This window comes from Chenopodium album, chromosome 20 (genome assembly GCF_948465745.1).
Source record: "Chenopodium album chromosome 20, dcCheAlbu1.1, whole genome shotgun sequence".
Lineage (NCBI taxonomy): Eukaryota > Viridiplantae > Streptophyta > Magnoliopsida > Caryophyllales > Amaranthaceae > Chenopodium > Chenopodium album.
Window position 1 is genome coordinate 9,417,248 of NC_137853.1, and position 20,808 is coordinate 9,438,055.

General features: G+C 34.1%; 2 protein-coding genes across 2 annotated transcripts; both read right to left on the minus strand.

Moving 5' to 3' along the window:
• Positions 1 to 1,342: 1,342 nt before the first annotated feature.
• On the minus strand, positions 1,343 to 4,481 carry LOC145599089 (alcohol acyl transferase 2-like). The gene is made up of 3 exons (XM_081655501.1): positions 3,862 to 4,481; positions 3,279 to 3,488; positions 1,343 to 2,381 (listed from the first exon to the last, which is right to left on the minus strand). Exons 1-3 carry the CDS (start codon positions 4,291 to 4,293, stop codon positions 1,659 to 1,661), a joined length of 1,365 nt encoding a protein of 454 aa, XP_081511627.1. The 5' UTR covers positions 4,294 to 4,481; the 3' UTR covers positions 1,343 to 1,658.
• Positions 4,482 to 12,260: 7,779 nt separating this feature from the next.
• LOC145596761 (hydrophobic seed protein-like) lies at positions 12,261 to 12,641 on the minus strand. The gene has a single exon (XM_081652962.1). The coding sequence runs from the start codon at positions 12,639 to 12,641 to the stop codon at positions 12,261 to 12,263; it is 381 nt and encodes a 126-aa protein (XP_081509088.1).
• Between the last annotated feature and the right edge of the window lie 8,167 nt (positions 12,642 to 20,808).

The window sequence follows — 20,808 nt, forward strand, 5'->3', positions numbered from 1 at the left end:
TGTAATGGTAATAGGGTACATTGTATCCAAAGTTATTAAAAAAAAGTAGAAGTAATAGGGTACATTGTACTAAGTTAAGCTTGGTCTAGCGGTAAAGATTGTACCTTCCAACCTTGAGGGTGGAAGTTTAGTCCCACAAAAACACTTTGAGGGTGGGGATCCCTTACCCTTCCCCCCTCATACTTTTACTGTCTGACCTGTAAATATCGGACCAAAAAAAATTCTAAGGGTTAAGGTACGATTAAGATCTTTCTCCTTACTAAAAAATACTCGTAAAAAAATTGATTTACATTGTGATAATGCGAAGATTGTGAATAACAAGCATCATAAAATGATAAAATGAAAAAAGCGTTGGGCCATGAATGTTAAAGTTACAAAATGGGCCAACAACACATGAATGGTCAAATGAGCCAAGAATGTCCAATACCATTTGCAGCAACATCTTTTAATGAAAGCGGAACCTTTTGTGTGTTCTTTTTTTTTTTTTTTTTTTTTTTTTTTCTTTGAACGGACCTTTTGTGTATTCTTTGTTCTCGTTTATTTTTGCCCAAGTAAAGTTCGTAACAAAGTTTTTGGTTTAGTGTATAGGGAACATAATCTTTTGCAATTGGGTGTATATTGCTTTTTTTTTTAAACATTTTTTTTAAACATTTTTTTTTTATAATTGTATTATCGATATATTATTCGTAGAAATTGTTTGAAGATACCAAAATTCGTTGATTATTATTCCATTTCTAAATAATATTCTACTAAGCATGTCATCAAGTTGATTTTGGTCAATTAATATATTTGATTGAACCACATAACCACTAATTAAACTAGCTGTTTTATAAAGAATAAATTCTCCAATTCAAATAATGTTTTGACATATATATTAGGGAATTTTTGTTGCTAAACTCATAACATACTAGCCGTATAGCAATGGCAAATAAAACAAAACTAACACTTATTTATTTTTTTAATTTATTGCGACACGTCTCATATCATGTTTTACCAATGCATAATATTAATTTCTTGTAACTCTATTAGTTGTGGTGCTTTACAGTTCATGTTTGTCCATGCATATTTTTTTTTTAAAAAAAAATATTTTTTGGTAGGCAAAGGGAACCCTATTGAGCCAAAATATGTCTCTGGCAAGTCAACCTGGCCCAGAATAACGAGCTAGTGCATTACATTCCTAAATAGTGCAATACTTGATTGTAAGTTTGTAACCAATGACACATCCCATTTACTATGTATATATCAATATATGTAGTAGGGGCATACAATAATAACTCTCTCAATAGTAAGCCAAATCAATTAACAATAAACATCATTAGAAATTGGAATCATGTCCCAATACTTCATCAATTCATATCTTACTTAACGTAATTATATTAATAAAACATGCTTAATCTTCTAATAAGTAAGTATCATACCACTAATTAACTCACTAACAACTAACTAGCTAGCATGTAATACTTGTACAGTTGTACTAGACTTTAGGAACCATTATTCAATTTGGAAATCTATAATCCTGCATTCTTGCGCATGTAATTAAGCAATGAAGTAGTTAAATTACAAACCTTTAAAAATCGAGTTTAATCTTCAAAATCATCCACCATCTTAATCACAAGTAATTAAGCAATTTAGCAATTCAACTACATACATCTAGCAATCTAAAGCCTAGCAATCTCATAACTTGCCGGTGTAATACGTGAGCTTTCACGTTGATCACCAACGTTTTTTCGCAACTCTTCCTTTAATATACTCATAGCTTGCAAAGGCAAAAGCATAAGCACAACCCTCACCATTTCTCCTTTATCATTCTCAAATCTAGTAAACATACTTTGCACAAAATGTGGCCTAGGAACTCCGGCATACAACGGAGTTCCCCACCCGAAATCAACCTTTTCGAGTCCTATGTTCACATGATTTGTGGTCATCCAATGCAAATACTCCGTATAATCAGGCCTCCCATTACTAACAGTATAATCTAACATTGATCTCACGTATTCCTCGTTCGCTTTATGTTTTGATTCCTTTACTAATTGTAAGGCATATGTCCATGAATTTTCACGTAACAAATTCTTAGCTTTTGTGGCTACTGCAGGGCAAACAACTGCATTGCCATAGTATCCGGTTGGTAAAGACGTGAATTTCTTTCCTCGTATACTTATATACATTGAAAACTTAACGATTTCCTCAGGATCGGGTTGAAGGGCAATCGTACGACATCTCCACATGAATGCACATAGTAGCTCAAACGTGGAGCTAGAGCGTTGTATGTTGGGAGGAAAAAGGTTGCGGATTGTTTGTACTTGTTTCGGACCAAAGTGGAAGCATCCTCGGACCATGTTGCCTCCATCCTTAAATTGGTGTTCATGATTTATTTCTCCTGCCTATTTGAAAAGAAAACAATAATTGAACTCAATATATAATAGATAGTTGTTCACAAATTCTGAAGTACAAGGTTGTTTGATAGCAAAAGTGATAACTTATAAGGCAGTTGTTGGCAAAATTTCCAAATAAAAAAGTGTTGCGAGGAAATGAAAAAATATGAGTACTTTTTTTACAACAAAAATATTTTTCATTGCTCTCATGATGTTTGAAAATATTAAAACTTCGTACAATACAAGACAACTAGACAAGATAAGAGGATTTATAAATGAAGAAATTTTTTTAAGATACAAATAAAACTTTGTACAATACAAGTCAAGCTAACATGTTCCATTTTATTAATTAGATGACTGATTAGTAAAAGCAATATGGAGTAAAAGCTAGCTACCCTCCTTCCATTTGAATTGCCCAAAAAATTACTTATAAAATGGGTCAAATAATAGGACAAGTAAATGTTGAAAAAGAGAGTAAAAGAATTAGGTTAAACATTAATTTTGTAATTATTAACGAACATTGAATTATTATATCCTATGTTTTTTCAACCATCGCTTTACTCTATCGACATTCATGTAAAAAGTTAAATGGTCCAAACCGTTCCACCAAAGACTTTTGGACAAACAACTAACCTAATAAGAGACTCACTGTATATTCTTACACACGTCAGTTGAGTATATTATGAAACCGTAAATAGTGCAAATAATAACATTTTCAAAAATATACGGAAGTGCGTGGTCCAACAGTAGCATAATATATAAACGCGCTATGTACCGTACTAATTTCCTTTTTTTAATAATTACACTGAGTACTATACTTATCTTGCTTATTTCACGGTCGATTAAGTAAAGTTGCTATCATACAAAGTACGAATTGCGGACAAAAATTTTCAAAATTTGATTTACCTCTTCATATTCAAGATGTGCGCAAGTCACTCGCGGGGGGTATTTAGCGGCCAGAAGCTCCCTTTTCCAAAGAGGCATAACTGAGGGTTTCGGTAAACCTCTTGATAATTCAGCCATTGCTTGCAATAGTTGCGCAAATCCTGGTGTATCACACACTGTGTGGTTGAATCGTACTCCCAGTATAAAACCACCGCAAATTAAACGAGTCACCTGAATTAATACAACGAACTTTAATTTTATTTGACTTAAAGTAAAAAGAAATGAGAAACTAAAAGTTAATAACATTTTAAAAGGCAAATTAAAATTGTAAATAAATCAACATATTTTTGTTAAATATGGGTCATACAATTATTGATATAATTACGAAAATGTCATGCTAACTGAACATTTTGATAGATTTATTTAAAGTTTTACAGATGAACGAATTTTGTTTGTTAGGGTGAAACTGGGACTCCCTCAAAAGAAAATAAAGTGTTTTAATAAAATATGAAATGAGGTAATCTTTTTGGAGTAGACTACCCATATAAAAAGGAGGTAATTTTTAAGGGACGGAGAGGGTATAAGAACATATGAACATATATACCTGAAATAACAATAAAGGGCAACCTATGATCCCCTTGGAGCCAGGAACATCATAAAGAAATTCCTCCAACAAAGGACATGGAGGTAGAATTCGAGTTCGAATCTCCTCCAAACGAACATTAGCATCTGCTTCAATAAACAACACACCTTCGTCGTTACAATCAACCATCAATTTCCTATTTGGCCCTTCCCTTAGCCTACCGGCGAAAGGGTAGTAGTACACTAGGGCTTTAGCAAGAGCCTCCTTGATCACTTTCGCTGGATCTTTGCCAGCTTTTGATCGGTTCGCTTTGAAAGCCATGATCACTTGAGGCCGAACTCGAAGGCCTTGTTGATCATCTATGTCTGATAGCTCTTTTAGTTCTCTTCTTGTGGGTTTTTCTGGCACCACCACCACTGCTTCTTGCCTTGTTACTTTGATGGTCTTCTCCATATGTAATAATGTAATAAAACTTTAATTTAGGGTACTTGAATAAAAGTACCTAGGAATTATTGTATTCTAGAGTCTTATTATCTTGGGGATATTAGGAATATAGAACCAAGCTTGGAATGTGTAAGAGCCTAGCTAAGAAGGCACATATTTATATACAAAGAAATAGCACTTCCCCCACACCCACAAATTTTGTCCGTTGCCAAAAAAAATTTCATTTCATACATATTGTGATTATTGTCCCCAAATAAAAGTTTAATTTTTCAAAATTTATTTCTTTTCAACCTTCGATCATTAATTAATCAACTAAATCTTACCATTTATTTATTTACTGTAAAGAAATCAAATCACACATATCACAAATTCTTATATGTGGCTGGTCACGACCAACCATTAGTGTTATAGGGGTTACTTAGTTAATATTACAAGGGTTACTTGGTCATCAGTGTTATAGAGGCCAGGTTACTTTTTTTTTTTTTTTTTTTTTTTTTTTTTTTTTACAAGTGGTCATATGATGTGGCTAGTCATACACAAGACGGGCTGCACAGACAGACTTTTTTGCATTAAAATAGCAATCAAAACATAAGTTGGATGGTCATGTTGTAAGGACCATAATAAGAAAGATTTAACTAAAATAGTAAGGGACCATCTCTTAAAATTGCTAACCAGCCAAAACAATTACTGTCCGGCACATGTAGATATGTATTATTGAATAATCAACTCAACAAACAATAATAACCAAGGAAACGATATAAAGCAATGTATAATAGAAGAACTAGTGCGTACCCCGGGCGATGCCCCATATTGCTAGTTTATGTACTTCTTGCTTTAATTTAACAATTATGTTCGACTATTTATATAGTTAGTGGGTGTAGTAGTTCGGGCGTTGTCTCGGATCTATTCTTTTACATCATATGTATTTATATTTTAATCTTGTGAAAAATAAATGAATTATATTACCTCTAATTTACTTAAGAAATGAAAGGAATATGTAATATTATGTGAAACTTGAAACATTAATAATAGTTGGTTGAGATGGTAAAAGTATTACCTATATGTATTGAGGTTATGAGTTCGAATCTTGTTGAAAGCATATTTTATTTTGTTAAATGAAATGGCTAGCTAACGTTGCGCGTATATTTTGAATGATGATGTGGCTTGTGACATAGCACACATACTTTGAAGAGTGCCACGTGGCACCGTTCCTTTAAAAGGAACGCCTTTTAATATATAGTATAGATTTAATACGGACTATTATATAAACAAGAAACACAGATTAAGGATTTAACATGGAAAAACTTACTCATTTGTATGATAAGATTATAAACCTTCAAACCTACCTTATATTCCTACTTTTTACTCTGAAATTGACCCGACCCGACTTGACCCGAATTTGATCCGACCCGACTTGACCCGAATTTGATCCGACCTGACTTGAATATTTGTTGACCCGAAAGTGACCCGACTCGAACCCAACCCAAACGGACCAGTTAGCCAGGTCTAGTATCATTGTAAATTTCAAGTATTTTTTGTTTTTGTTTTGATTATTTTATATAAATCATACTGTTACAATATAGGTTGTGTAATTAGCATAAATTGAAAAATGACATACTTGAACTAAATATGTTGGTTTTACATTAAAATAAACAAGGTTTTCATGTTTTTATTTTTGGTTTTCCATGGTAACTTTGGTTTTCAGTAACAAATGAACCCTAAGATATTCAACAGTACAATAATGACTACAAAATCTTTATACACAAACTTGACTAAGATCAAAGTTTAATTAATATATAGTCGGATAATGTGAACTTAAAATAGCCCTACCTTAGTTTACATACAAGTAGCATTTGCAAGATTGCGTTGATATGCTTGCGTCAGCGCGAACGCATGATGTCCACACAATACCTAGCTGAATGTCATTTGACAACGTTAAATGGCAACCTAGTATTACAGACGTACAACGCTTTTACTTGTACTATTTTTTTTTGACAAAATTACTTGTACTATTTAATTTTATGTTTTTACACATTCACGTCATAACATGGATTAGTTGTGACTTGTGAGCATGTGACTCATTATTACTTGTACTATTTAATTTTACGTTTTTTGCTCAATCAACTAGAAAGATGCATCTGGGTGTTGTTAAACGTCGCTCCCCTTTTACTAGGCAATGCTCGCATTTTTTTTAAGATTTTTCATTTTTATCCCTATCAAGTAAATACCCACGACTCACTCCACGGCACTCACAACTCTCATACTTCACTCGCATACTCTCATTTTATCTCTCTTAATTTTTTTTTAAAAAAAAATATGTAAAATCAGGAAAAAAAAAAGCCACAACATTGATCACAATAACAATAAGAGTACTAATACTAATTATTCAATTAATCACAAAATGAATAATAACAATAATACAAAGATTATTAAAAAAAAAAAACAAAAACAGAAAAAAAAATAAAAAAATAAAACTTAAAAAAAAAAAACAAAAACAACAACAACAAAACCACCATACATCCGCCCAAAAATTTAGGATCTACCTAGGTGGATCCTAATTTTTTAAGTGGATCTACCTAGGTGGATCCACCAAGGAAGATCCAGAAATTTTAGGTGGATCTCCCACATCCGCCTAAAATTTCCGGATCTTCCTTGATGGATCCGGAAATTTTAAGTGGATCAGGTGGATCCTAATTTTTTAGGCGGATGTTTTTTTCAATTTTTTTTTAAAAGTACGACGACTTACATAATCCTCCAGCGAAACTTTCGGTGTCGGATGTGGTAGTGTCGGGATTTTTTTTACCACGTGGTAATAGATGGAGGGGTCGGGAATGATATTATGCCATTATACAATACAACTTACACAAAGGGCAATATTGTCCTTCCATGTCAAAAAGGGAGCGTTAGTATGTAAAATGGGAGCTACGTTTAGCAGTTCACCATCTTAATTAGATAGAGGTCTAGCTCAAAATTACATCCGACCCGATCCGATCCGAATCGACTCGAAAAAAATCCAAGCACCCAACTTTAAAAACTAACTTGTCCTAATTTAACCTCATCGAACCCGATCCGAACATTCGACACCTCTAATATTTTTTTTTCGACACCTCTAATATTAAACTCTTAATCTTTTGCAAATTTTTTAACAACGGACCATGCATAGCAATCTTGATTATAAGGAAAAACCTATATATTATTACTACTTGATTATAACTTTAAAATCTTGACCGTTTATTACTACTTATGTGTAAATAAATGTGTTCAATAAAACGATCTGCTATTAATTATAAAGAAAAAGCCATTATTATTATTATTATTATTATTATTATTATTATTATTATTATTATTATTATTATTATTATTATTATGTTTCTTTAGAGCAATCTAACATGTAGAGATTATTTTCTTAATTTATTTTCTTAGGACCAACGTTGTACATCAATGAAACTTCTTACAAACTCACAACCTTACCTAAAATTGTTGTAAACATGTTTAATGTTTTAATGTATGTTATTAAACTATTTTGTCTTTAAACAATTTATCAAGGACCAACTCCACAACATAGTTATGTGATCCCTCTTCCCCTCAATTCATTTATTTGTCCAATCAACTATATTAAAATTACATGTATTATTGTACAAGTTCACTAGATGAGTCCCTATCGTTCAACGTATCATGCATAGATATAAAAACAAAAGAACACGCTCATAATCAACAAAAGGTTTTGTGTGAGACCGGGCTCAATAACAAAAGTCCAATAAAAAGGCGCGGGCTAACTAAACCCGATCGCGAGACCCGCAACACCAAAAACATGATAGTGGACTCATGTGAGTCCGTCTCACCCAAAACTTTACCCATAACCAAACACAATTTCTCACTCCAACAAATGTTTTGATAGAGTCAAAAGGTAATTTACTGACGACTATCATTTTTCTTATGTATTTAGCGCCGGATGTATATACTAAAGGATGTTTGAATTTCGAACTATTTTTTGGATCATTTTATATGTATTAGATATTTTATTAGGAAATTTTACATAAAACCACCTTTTATAACACTTTAATTGCAAGAAACCACCTTATAAATTTTTTTTCGCAAAAACACACCTTAATCGTAAAATTTTTTGCAATCACACACCTTTTCCCGGAAAATACCCATTGACTTGGTTTTCAAGGGTTGACTTGACCATGAGATGCCCTAAAACCGCTAACCCTCCCTTTTCCCCAGCCACCCACTTCCAGTGGCCGGCGACCACCTCCCTCCTTCGTCGCCGACGACCTCATCCCCTCCCTTTCCCAATTCCCGTCCTAAAAACCAACCCTCAAGCCCTCAACCCAATTCTCGTACCTTCGTGAAGGGCAACATCCATGGCGGTTGACGAACAACGGAGTTTGGGTCTGGGCAATAAATCGAACGACGACAGTTTAGGAGGAAGAGGAGGAGAGAGAATTTGTGGGCGGCGCTTTGGGAAAGTGGGTAGTGGTGGTGGTGGATCTTGGGTTCGGGTGGTGAGAGTGAAGGAAGTGATGGTGGTTAGGTGGAAGAGGAGGAGAGAGAATTCGTGGGTTGGGGGAAAGGGAAGGGAGCAAGAACGCCGGCGCTAAGGTAGGGAGGTGGTCGCCTTCGCCGGCAGTGGGGTGGGGAATTTGGTTGGCCGCCGGAAAAGGGAGGGTTAGTGGTTTTAGGGTGTCACGTGCGAGGCACGTGGTCGAGTCAACCCCTGAAAACCAAGTCAATGGGTATTTTCCGGGAAAAGGTGTGTGATTGCAAAAAATTTTACGATTAAGGTGTGTTTTTGCGAAATTTTTTTTATAAGGTGGTTTCTTGCAATTAAAGTGTTATAAAAGGTGGTTTAATGTAAAATTTCCATTTTATTATTTTATTCAGTATAATGAAAAAAATTTAAGAGAAAAGAAAAACTCATTGATGGCTTAAAACTTACTGTAATTGATATGCTATGCTTTGATAGTTGTATATATAATTTATCGAAATCTTGCTATGAGTCTTCCTAAATTATTCTAGTGAATTAATTAAATGAATCTATGCCGCCCTAGATAAGCTTCAAACACAATAATTATGTTTGATGACTTTTCTGCTATAAATAAAAAAAAAAAAAAAACGTGCACAAATTTGTTACAAGAAGGCATCAATTATAGTGAATTCAAAGGGTAAATTAACTGCATTTTAGAATAATTAAACATGCAAATATAATTATTTTGTGGGTTTCCCGCTGCCACTAACAAGCCTTGATAAAGTAGGAGGGTTACGATAAGCAGTGTTAGCTAGTGTAAAATTTTGTCACATCGTTTGACATGTGTCACAATGATTGAGAGTAGTATTGTTAGATTATGTAAATAATCTTATGTATATATTAGTTTGTAATTTACTAATATGTCCTTAATTGTTAACCCTAGACTAGGCTTGTATATATATTGATGTTTGATCAATGAGAAGCCTACGGCAAATATTTACTATCTCTTATATGGTATCAGAGCTTAGGTTAAGTATTAGGATGTCTGATCTCTTAGGAAGTTCTTATGTTAGTTCATGTAGCCGACTCCACTTATGAGATTAAGGCGTTTAAGCAAAAAACAAAGAGAGATATTTGTGTAAACTTTACCGTTATAAGCACATTTGTAAATTATTCATTTATTTTTATTTTTATTTTTTTGGAGGATAAACACTTTTGCAAAATACTTTCTCAAATAGAGCATCTAACTTAATATTTTTATTTTTTTGGAGGATAAACACTTTTGCAAAATACTTTCTCAAATAGAGCATCTAACTTAATAACCTATTACACGTGTCCATTACATATTCGAGTTTATACGTAACATGAAAAGGTCAATAAGACTACGACGATCACAGATTCACAGGGTACTCAATTGCTAATTATTATCTACTGTATGTCACAAAAAAGACCGAAGTAGCTACTAGTGATTTTCCTATCTCAGCTAGGGAAAAGCAAAATCCATAAGTTCAAGAATAAGAATAAGAATAATAATCTAATATATATATATATATATATATATATATATATATATATATATATATATAAAAGGGAGTTTTTTCCCGAGTTTTTAAAGAGCCACGTAAGATTTAATTTTCTTAGCGCGCCATGTAGAATAATAAATTTTTGTGGTAGCCAATTAAATACAATATTATTAATTTTTTTAGAATCAAATAATTAAAATGACATGTAAGCAAAATTAGCGAATGAGATTTCTCAGTTTTGATTAATTAAATATAAAATAGTATCTTTTGATATTAGGAACTCTATCTAAATATATAACAAATTTTAACAGATAAATACAAAAAAAAAATATTTTAAAAAATTAAATAAATCGTGCATTGCACGGACTTCATCTAGTACATAATGATAAGAGTATATAGCATATTCCTAGGCTATACTCTACCAAATACTTGTATCTATGTCCTTGCTTATAGTTTTGTACTTATTCTAACAATAATTGTAATTTATGTTTAGCCTATATTTCATATTGTTGATAGGTATGATTGTATATGTATGAAGAGCATTAATCTTTAATATTTAGTCCATGATCTTCATTATTGCCATCAATAGTTTTTGGGCACGTTCATGGATTTGCTCACTTCCGTCCTCAATTCTCATATGGTCCCGATTTGATGGTCGCCACTATATATGTTCTAACCTATGTACTATGTTTCTTCTATTAGCTTCCTTGTGAAACATAATTTGTATTTTTTTTTAATTACTTTTCATTAATAAGGGACCATTTAGTGATGAGGATCTAGTGGAGGTGATTATACGGATTTGCTCTCTTTACCTAAGTTAGGTGTTTTATATTTATGGCCTTATCAAGGTCTGATCTAATTTGAATGAATACTGTTGATCCGGAGGCGATCATCAATGGACTGGCCCGTTAGCCCAGCCCAAAAAAGTGCGGTTTGGACAAGGCTAAAATTGTAATTTTAGTTCAAAACCCGACCCGACCCGAAAATCCAATTCGGACCCGAAAGCCCGACACAATTGAGGAAGTATAAAATTACAAAAAAAAAAAAAAGTTCAAAGAAGTAATGTATGTAAATCATGGCTAAAGTTTGAGATTACAAGAAAATTGAGGAAGTTAGGGAAATTAGTACTTTTATCTCAATATGCCTATATTCTTTATGTTTTATGTATTTTATGACATAGAGAGTATAAAATTATCTCTGGGTCTTACCCGTCAGGTTAAGGTTTTGGTTAAATTGATCTTTCAAAATAATATATATCAAGAACGTGATACAAAGGTCACCGGCTTAAATTTTATTTATCCCTCCATTCAGTTAGAACATTAGTATGATCCATATTTCAAGTTCAATAGACTACTTTAATGTGAGGGAGCGTCATATATATAAACTAGAGCAAATTCTTTCACTTTCTCCTTCTGTACTTGGAAAGTTTAAGGGAATTATGTCAAATTAACACAACGAACATATATTTTCATTAAACAGATTTCTCCTTCATTTTCAGTCATCTTTTGTGACCCTTGTTCAACGATTATCCCCAACATTTCTCATATTATCTATGTACTGTTTATGTATTTTTTTGTCTAGCTAGATTTTGCATAAAACAAACACGTTTCTTAAACAAATTAATCTGCTATAATTTTCATATTACAAAACATAGCATGTATAAAGCATTAAAGATTACTCATTCATTCATTCAAACTCCAACGACAACAACTGAAATTGAGATGATCCTCATAAGTAAATGGAGCAAATCAATAACATGAGTGTACATATTAGAGTGATTAGACTAATAGCTAGACTATGATGAGTACAGTATATAAGTGATATATATAATCACAAGATATACTTAAACTCCAAACTAGCTAATTTATTCTTATATGGTAAGAGATTTATTTGAAAACTTAAAAGAGTAAGCTAGCTAGCTAGCTAGAGCAGTACATACCACCCTTGGCTAGCAGCTAGTAATAAGCATATCGTATCGATGATTAGACGGGACACTTGTATTGAGAAGGATTGTTAAATCCACAGCCATTAACGACGGTGAAAAGCTCCTTGTTAAGGAGCTCAGTGCCAGTAAGGCCACCAAGAACACCGCCAAGAAGGGTGTTAAGGAGGCCACCAAGGGTGCTTCCAAGAGGAGTGTTTTTAAGGCTAGAGCAAAGGCATAGGGCAAGGTCAGCATCGGCTATACCGCGAATGATTTGACAACATTCACTCCTGGATTGGCTGCCAAATTGGGCATTCACCAAACCATCGGCAATGTTGACACACACATTTAGGTCAGGGCAAGTAGCTGCATTTGTTGACACAAATGCAAAGATGGCTAGGTTAACCATCATAAAGGCGATAGCGGACTTGGAGGCCATTTTTGTTTCTTGAATTTGAAGGACTAATAAGGGTTTTGGTTATGCTTAAGCAAAGGAGTATAGAGAATGTGTTTGTTGGTTTGAGATGTGATGGAAGAGCAACATTTTATGGCTATTTATAGATTGCATGGAAGGGTATTTTGGTAATTTGGAACTGAGTATGACTTGCTTTATTAGTGTCTAATTGATTACAAATTATAATTACTACTACGTACTATCCAAGTACTTCGTGTTATAGAGCAAATTGAGTTACCTTGCAAATTGAGTTTCCTTTTAGATCTGCTTATTAAGAATCTAGTGAGCTCATAGGAGTTCACGCACATATGTATTTGTGCAAATACTTTAACCCTAATCATTTAATCGCCATGTATTTTTTTTTAAGAAGTCCGTAGCAAATTAGTTGTAACATTATTTTGTTTAGATTAAAATTCTCCCAATCTTTTCCTTCAATTCGTACATACGTCTACTTTTTTAATTTTTCTCATTTTATTTCTCCTTACATTATTGCAATAATGGAGCAAGTATTTGAAGATTTTTGTAGACATCATATGACATATAATTAATCATGGATTGGCTCAATATTTAAGTTATGAGATCATTAATTAATTAAGGATTGGCTCAATAATTCTAGTATTTGCCGGTAATAATGTAGCTCACATATTTATTAAGCACTTACATGCATACCATTTGACACTTGTCACTTACTCACTTGTTAAGGCCATGTAGTTTCCTATCTTCTTAAGTAAAGGAATGTACCAAATAAAGGCTCAATTTTAGGGGTGGTTTAATCAAGGTTCATGTTACTCATCCTTTAGTTTATTTAAATGGGGTGACTCGTGATTTCTTTTATGATAATCAAAGTGTAAATTTTGTGTGTAAATTTTGAGGTTGTATCTGGTTAAGTCAATAACATCTCATCAATTTCAATTAATTAACTCAGATTTCTAATCAATATTAAGAATTATATTAGGTTAAATTAAGTTTCCTTTCTCATGTTGGGCATGGGTATGTGTTCGATAATTTATTTCTAGTTTATTTATATTTTTAAATTTTTTTTTTATTATCAATAATTTCACAAATTGACACGGTGTTGTATACTTGTATACACATGACTATAACATCGTTGACATAGATCTAATAACTAGTCCGGTCCTCTAGCCATAACTACTCACAAGCTATTGGACCCAAGACAATCCAACATAATATTGTCTCTTTTTTTCATATGCGCATAAAATCAAATAATAATAGATACAAAATTATTTCCACCTAGCTAAGAGATTTCGACCAGAGTGTCTGTCCAAAGGAGGTCTCTAGGCACATTGGACCCAAGACAATCCAAATCCAACAAAATAATGTCTTTTTTTTATATATATATATATATATAATACAGACAAAATTATTTCTACTTTAAACACATGAATTATGAATAGCAAGTAAGAACAACCAAAATATTAAAGCTGGTTGTGTTACATCATTCGATTTCCATTTAAGAAGATTACTAGATATTGATTTATAAATGTCGTTGAATTTTGGAGCACCTATTTATTGTTATAGAAACTCAATGGTGATACACGACACCCTGCCATGGTTTATTATCACTTGACTAATGACATAACGTGACAAAATATAATGAATAATTCTCTATAATTCCCATTGATATAAACAGCCGCATACAAAAGTATATATAGAGTAGGATACTTGGAGGACAAGTCCAAAATAACCTAAAGATAATCACAAAATATATTCACAATATTTATCTTTCCTAATACCCCCCCTCAAGTTGGAGAGTACGGATCTCGGACACCCAACTTGCGAAGTAGAAACTCAAATTTAGCTTTTCCTAAAGCTTTTGTAAAAATGTCAGCCAACTGAACCGTCGTAAGAACATACGAAGGTATAATCGTCCCATCTGTAATCGCCTCTCGAACAAAATGACAATCCGACTCAATGTGTTTTGTTCGCTCATGAAACACTGGATTCTGCGCAATATATAACGCAGACTGACTATCACAATAAAGGTGCATCCCATTCTCATGTCGAACACCTAAATCTCCAAGTAGTCGCTTCAACCACTTTAATTCACAAGTCGTTGCATTCATACAATGATATTCTGCTTCTGACGAAGAAAGAACCACCGTAGGCTGCTTCTTGGTTTTCCATGACACTGGAGACAAGCCAAGAAGCACAAACCAACCACTTAAGGATCGTCTAGAGAGAGGACAACCTGCCCAATCTGAATCACACCAACCTTCTAATTAACTATAATGCACTATCAGATCTCAATAAAATACCCTATCCAGAACTCTTCTTCAAATATCTAACAACTCGCAAAGTTGCTTCCCAATGATCAATCCTGGGTTTTTGCATAAACTGTGAAAAAATATGTACAGAATACGCTAAATCGGGTCTCGTAACAGACAGATAAATTAGTCGCCCTATGAGGCGACGATATTTCTCAATGTCATGAAAATACTCTCCCTGGGATAATGCTAACTTGTGATTTTGTTCCATAGGGAACTCTGCAGGTTTAGCATCAAGCAAGCCAACCTTAGTATTTATATCCAGTGCATACTTCCTCTGGAAAATAAAAATTCCCTGTTTATTCCGGGCTACCTCTAGCCCCAAAAAATATTTCAACACTCCAAGATCTTTCATCTTGAAACAATCTCCCAGATATGATTTAAAACTGAGCATAACATTTTTATCATTGCCTGGAACAATTAAATCATCTACATATACTAACACATGAAGCTGTATTTTACCCTTTGTCAGAGTAAACAAAGAATAATCATAATATGACTGTTTAAAGCCATAATTTTTCAAAGCTGTAGCAAGCTTTGCAAACCAGCATCGAGGAGCTTGTTTAAGCCCGTATAACGATTTATGCATCCTACATTATTTGTCAGAATTATCTTTCTCAAAACCAGGGGGGAATTTCATATATACCTCTTCTTTCAAGTCACCATGAAGAAATGCATTATGAACGTCCATTTGATGAACTTCCCAATTTTTCACTGCCGCTACTGCAAGAAAGGTTCGAACAGTCACCATTTTTGCCAACGGAGCAAATGTCTTATTGTAGTCTATTCCTTCAACTTGATGATTGCCAAAGATGACTAATCTCGCTTTTAATCTGATCAAATTCCCATGCTCATCATATTTTTCTTTGTACACCCACTTTCTCCCGAGTGCCTTTTTACCGGGTGGTAATTTCTCCAACACCCAAGTACCCTGTTCTTCAAGTGCCTGTATCTCATCTGCCATTGCCTTTCTCCAACCCTCGTGTTTCATGGCCTCCTTGAAACTTTTGGGTTCATTTCCTCCTGTAATAGCAGCAATATATTTTCTATGTTTCACAGAAAACTGGTGAGAATCAAAAAAATGTGTTATAGGGTAAACAATACTTGAGGAGAATGATGTCGCAGGTGAACTCTGAGATGATGTAGATGGACTTATATTTCGGATCGTGTGTGTCACATAGTCACGATACTTCACATTCGGAAATTTCTGTCTCATGCCTTTACCCAAGGCATCGTTGTCCCTCATTACAGTGCAGTCCGTCTCACACTGCCCACTTTGAGTGGCTAAACTCTGCTGTTCTGCCCCCTGATGCGTGCTGTCAGAACTACCAGCAGTTGCTGCCCCCTGCTGTGTACTGCCAGCACCAGCTGCTGCCTCCCCAGCACCAGCAGAAAGCTGGTCGTGCTGGTCAGAACCCCTGGCAGTAAGGTCCGCGGCCTGGCTGCGGGGTACACCCTCTTGCCGCGGGCTGGTCGCGGAGCCTTCTGCCAGCTCCCTTTCACCGCCGCCTCCTGCTGGCTCCCTTTCACCCCCTTCTTCTTCATTCACGCATTCTCCCAGCTCATACACACTCCACTCCTCATCACTCCCCCCTCATCCTCACAAGGGTTGTAAAAAGGCACCGATTGTGGGTTATTTGTGGGTGTATTATATGGAAACTCATGCTCAACGAACTTCACATCCCTCGAGACAAAGAACTCTCTAGTCTCCAAATAATAGACTCTCCACCCCTTTTTCCCAAATGGATACCCAAGAAACACACAACGACGACTTCGACTAGCAAATTTGTCACCTTTACTACGTTGATTGTATGCATAACATAGACACCCAAACACCCGAAAATACTCATATGAAGGTGGTTTGCTAAATAACACATCACAAGGGGTTTTATAATCAAGCAATCTAGAAGGAGTTCTATTAATTAAATGACATGCCGCTTGCACAGACTCCCCCCAAAATTTTAAAGGTAAATTTGCTTGAAATCGTAAGGCTCTAGCAACATTCAAAATATGTTGATGTGTTCTCTAAACACGCCCATTTTGTTGAGGCGTGCCCACACAAGAGGTCTCAAAATAAATCCCATTGTCAAAAAAATACTTCTTCAAGGAATTAAATTCCGTACCATTATCACTACGAACAACTTTAATTTCTTGAGAAAATTGACGTTTCACAAGAGCCACAAAATTGTAAAACATGTACTCAACTTCCGTTTTATTCCTTATTAAATAAGTCCACACACCCCTAGAATAATCATCGACATTGGTTAAAAAATAATGAGCACCGCAAGATGATGGAGTCTTATACGGACCCCGCAAATCTAAATGTACTAGTTCAAAAATTCGACTAGCTTTATTCACACTCAAAGGGAAACTACTCCGATGTTGTTTCGCCCGAGGACATACATCACATGATTTAAATTTATTACTACTACGACTCACAAATGGAAGTTGTTGTAGCACCTTTGCCGAAGGATGCCCCAAACGTTTATGCCACAAATCTGTCGAATGATCCCCATCTATCCTCAAAGACTTCACCGTAGGAACACCCCGGAAATAATAAAGTCCATCTACTCGTTCACCTGCTCCAATCACCTTCCTCGTTGTTAGGTCCTGTATAACACAAAGTTTATTAGTAAATTGCATGATACAATTTGATTCATCACATAATTGAGTCGTCGAAATTAAATTGCAATTCAATTGAGGCACATAAAGAACATTATTAATAGTCAAGCCCCCTTTCGATATAACCGATCCAATTTTGGAAGCATTGGCATAATTCCCATCCAGCAATCCCACCGGATAATGGCTCACATTCGTTACATTTCTCAAAAGAGAGAGATCACAAGTCACATGGTTTGAGGCATCAGTGTCTATAATCCAACCCAAATTGTTCTTATCGGGAAGCTTGGACTGAATAGAGTTTAAATGATCAAGTAGTTGCTGTATTTGAGCCTTCGTGACCCCTACAAGGGCTGTCCCATCTGAGGCGGTAACAACAGCCCCTTGCAAGAGCTGTGAAGCAGGTCCGCCTGTGTTGTTAGCTTGAATGAGAGGAGTAGCCATCCCACAATTGCTAACAATATTCCTCGAATTGATTAAAATCACACAAATCGTCACAAAGAGACCTCACTGACAAAAAATTGTCACAAATCGTCACCGATTAAAATTGTCACAACTCACAAGTCGTCGCAAGCAAAGAAACTTATTAACTAATTGAATTTGTGAACCCTCACTGACTCACAAATAAATACATGAACAATTTTAATTTGTATTCCCTCAATCTCAATCACCACTCCCAATATGTGTATTTGTGAACTCTCACAATTATAAGAAAATTGTCACTCAAAAAACGTTCCCACAAACAGTAGGATGCCGCAAGCAGGCACTATTCTGATCAAAAGAAGAAATAAATTTATGTGAACTCTCACACTCCTCACGATTTCACATAATTTCGTGCGATCAATTCGTCGAAAAAAATAAATTTTGGATAAAACCTAAGCTCTTGATACCATGACAAAATATAATGTTTAATTCTCTGTAATTCCCATTGATATAAACGGCCGCATACAAAAGTATATATAGAGTAGGATACTTGGAGGACAAGTTCAAAATAACCTAAAGATAATCACAAAATATATTCACAATATTTATCTTTCCTAATATGACGCCATATCAAAAAAATACATTGTTCAACATTTTGTTCTCACACAGAATGAGCAAAGTATATAGTACATGAACTGATTGACGACCTGATGTTCAATAATTGAAGCTTTTATGATCATGGTGGTCGTCTCGATCTTCACCTAGCTAAGAGATTTCGACCTGAGTGTCTGTCTAAAGGAGGTCTCTAGGCCCATTTGGGCAAGTCTCTTTACCATTTTTTTTTTTTAAATTTTTGCGCGCATGGGTGATTGTCATTAGGACACTAAGTATTGCATTTTAGTAATCTAATAATTGTGTTACTCATTATAAACCTACGTAATGTATGTATAGAATTCGATGTTAAGTAGAGCGTAGACCTAATAAATGGCGTAGGTGGTGTTTAGTGGCTTAAGGCTAGCCGCTAGCTTAAAACACGCGGCCAGACAGCAATGTTGGCATTATGCCATCAACAGCTCAAATAATTAGCCTATTGTACAACATTCATAGGCTTGCACCTTAATTACATTAGGTATTCAAACATTCAATCACATATTTTCTAATCGGAGAGAAAAATTAGTAAATACTCCCCCATTTTTTATTTTTTTATTTTTATTTTTTTTTAAATCCATCACTTTGATTTTTGCACTATTCACATATCATGGTTGAATTAATTTTTTCACCTCTATAAAATTAATAAATATTATTATATGTTATATCCTTAGATTAGTCTTAATGTCTAGTTTCATAATAAAATTTTGTTAAAATTTTTACTAATAGATAATTAAAAATATTAATGGTCAAAGTTGCATCTCGACAAATATGGCGGTCAAACTAATGCAAATTAAAAAAAAAAAAAAAAAAAAAACGGGAGTAAATAATCTTTCTGTTTTAAAATGTAGCACATCATCGTTCACACTGGGGGTGTTTGGTATAGTAATTTTAGATTTAGGAAACGGATTCAATTAATTGTTTCTATTTCTAGTTGTTTGCTATGGGTTAAAGTAACAAATACCGTTTCTGGAGGTTAACAAAATCCCGCAATTTGTTACCCTTAACAAACATATAATAAAGTTAACGTTTATGATCATTACTCTTTCCCTTACTTATTTGAATCCTTTATGTGTCATTTATGATGTTTATACTAAATACCCCTAAGGCACATACTAATACAATACAGTAAAAGTTGGATTAATGCCCAAAAAAAAGGAAGCGATGAATAGAGCAAAGTAGAAAAAAATGGGAAAAAAAGTTAATGATTGTAATATTTCCAAGTTCTAACCCAATATTCAGAATTGTATGGGTAGAGGAATTGGATCAAGAAGCTAAGCAACAGATTTAACGAAAGTTAAAATACTATTCCTGTTTCTTATTATTTGCAATAAATAGTATTATTTGTGAGGTAGTATTTATTATTGCCTTCATTAAAGAAAGTGTGAAACCTCCACATTACAAGTTTATAATGGTCATGATCTACTTTTTCTTTGGCATATCCTTATTTATAGGGGATCATCAACTAATTTGATTGGTTGAAGTCTTGAAAGAAACAGTACAATAGTACTCAAAAGTCAAAATAAACCCTGTTATCAAATCTCGTCTACGTAATTTGCTCTTATACTATTCTCTTTAATTTAGACCACAAAAAAAAAATCTTATTTTTAAAGAAATAATATAGTTGGTGGCATACTTGAACGAGCCATCAAAGACTTATACAATAGTGGATTCAGCTTATATGCGCTGCTATGGGACGGCCACCTTGCCCATATAACCAAGCAATTATCAAAAGAAATAAGTATTACTCCATTATTACTCTTAAGTCTTAACAGAAAATGCATGTATGATGTATTATTATAACTTTAGTGTAAAAGTACGTTAAAGCAAAGAATTAATCCCTATTTAATTAGCTTAGCAAGATGATCAGATTTATATTAAAATAATTCTCCCGCTTGGCAACTAGGACTCTAGAAATGTAGATCAACCAATCAAACTGCATGACAACTTTCTAGAAGCATTTTGATAGATTCATAGATTATATATAAATAATGCCGACTTTCCAGAAGCACTGATTAGAGTAATATAATTACTCCATAAAAATATACTTTACAACGGTACAAGCATTACATTTGTCGTTTAGCGCACAATTTAGGAAATGAACGTAATAATATGATACTTATATTGCTTATATCCTACCTTTGTTTTTTTTATACTTGCAGCACATCTTTTATCAC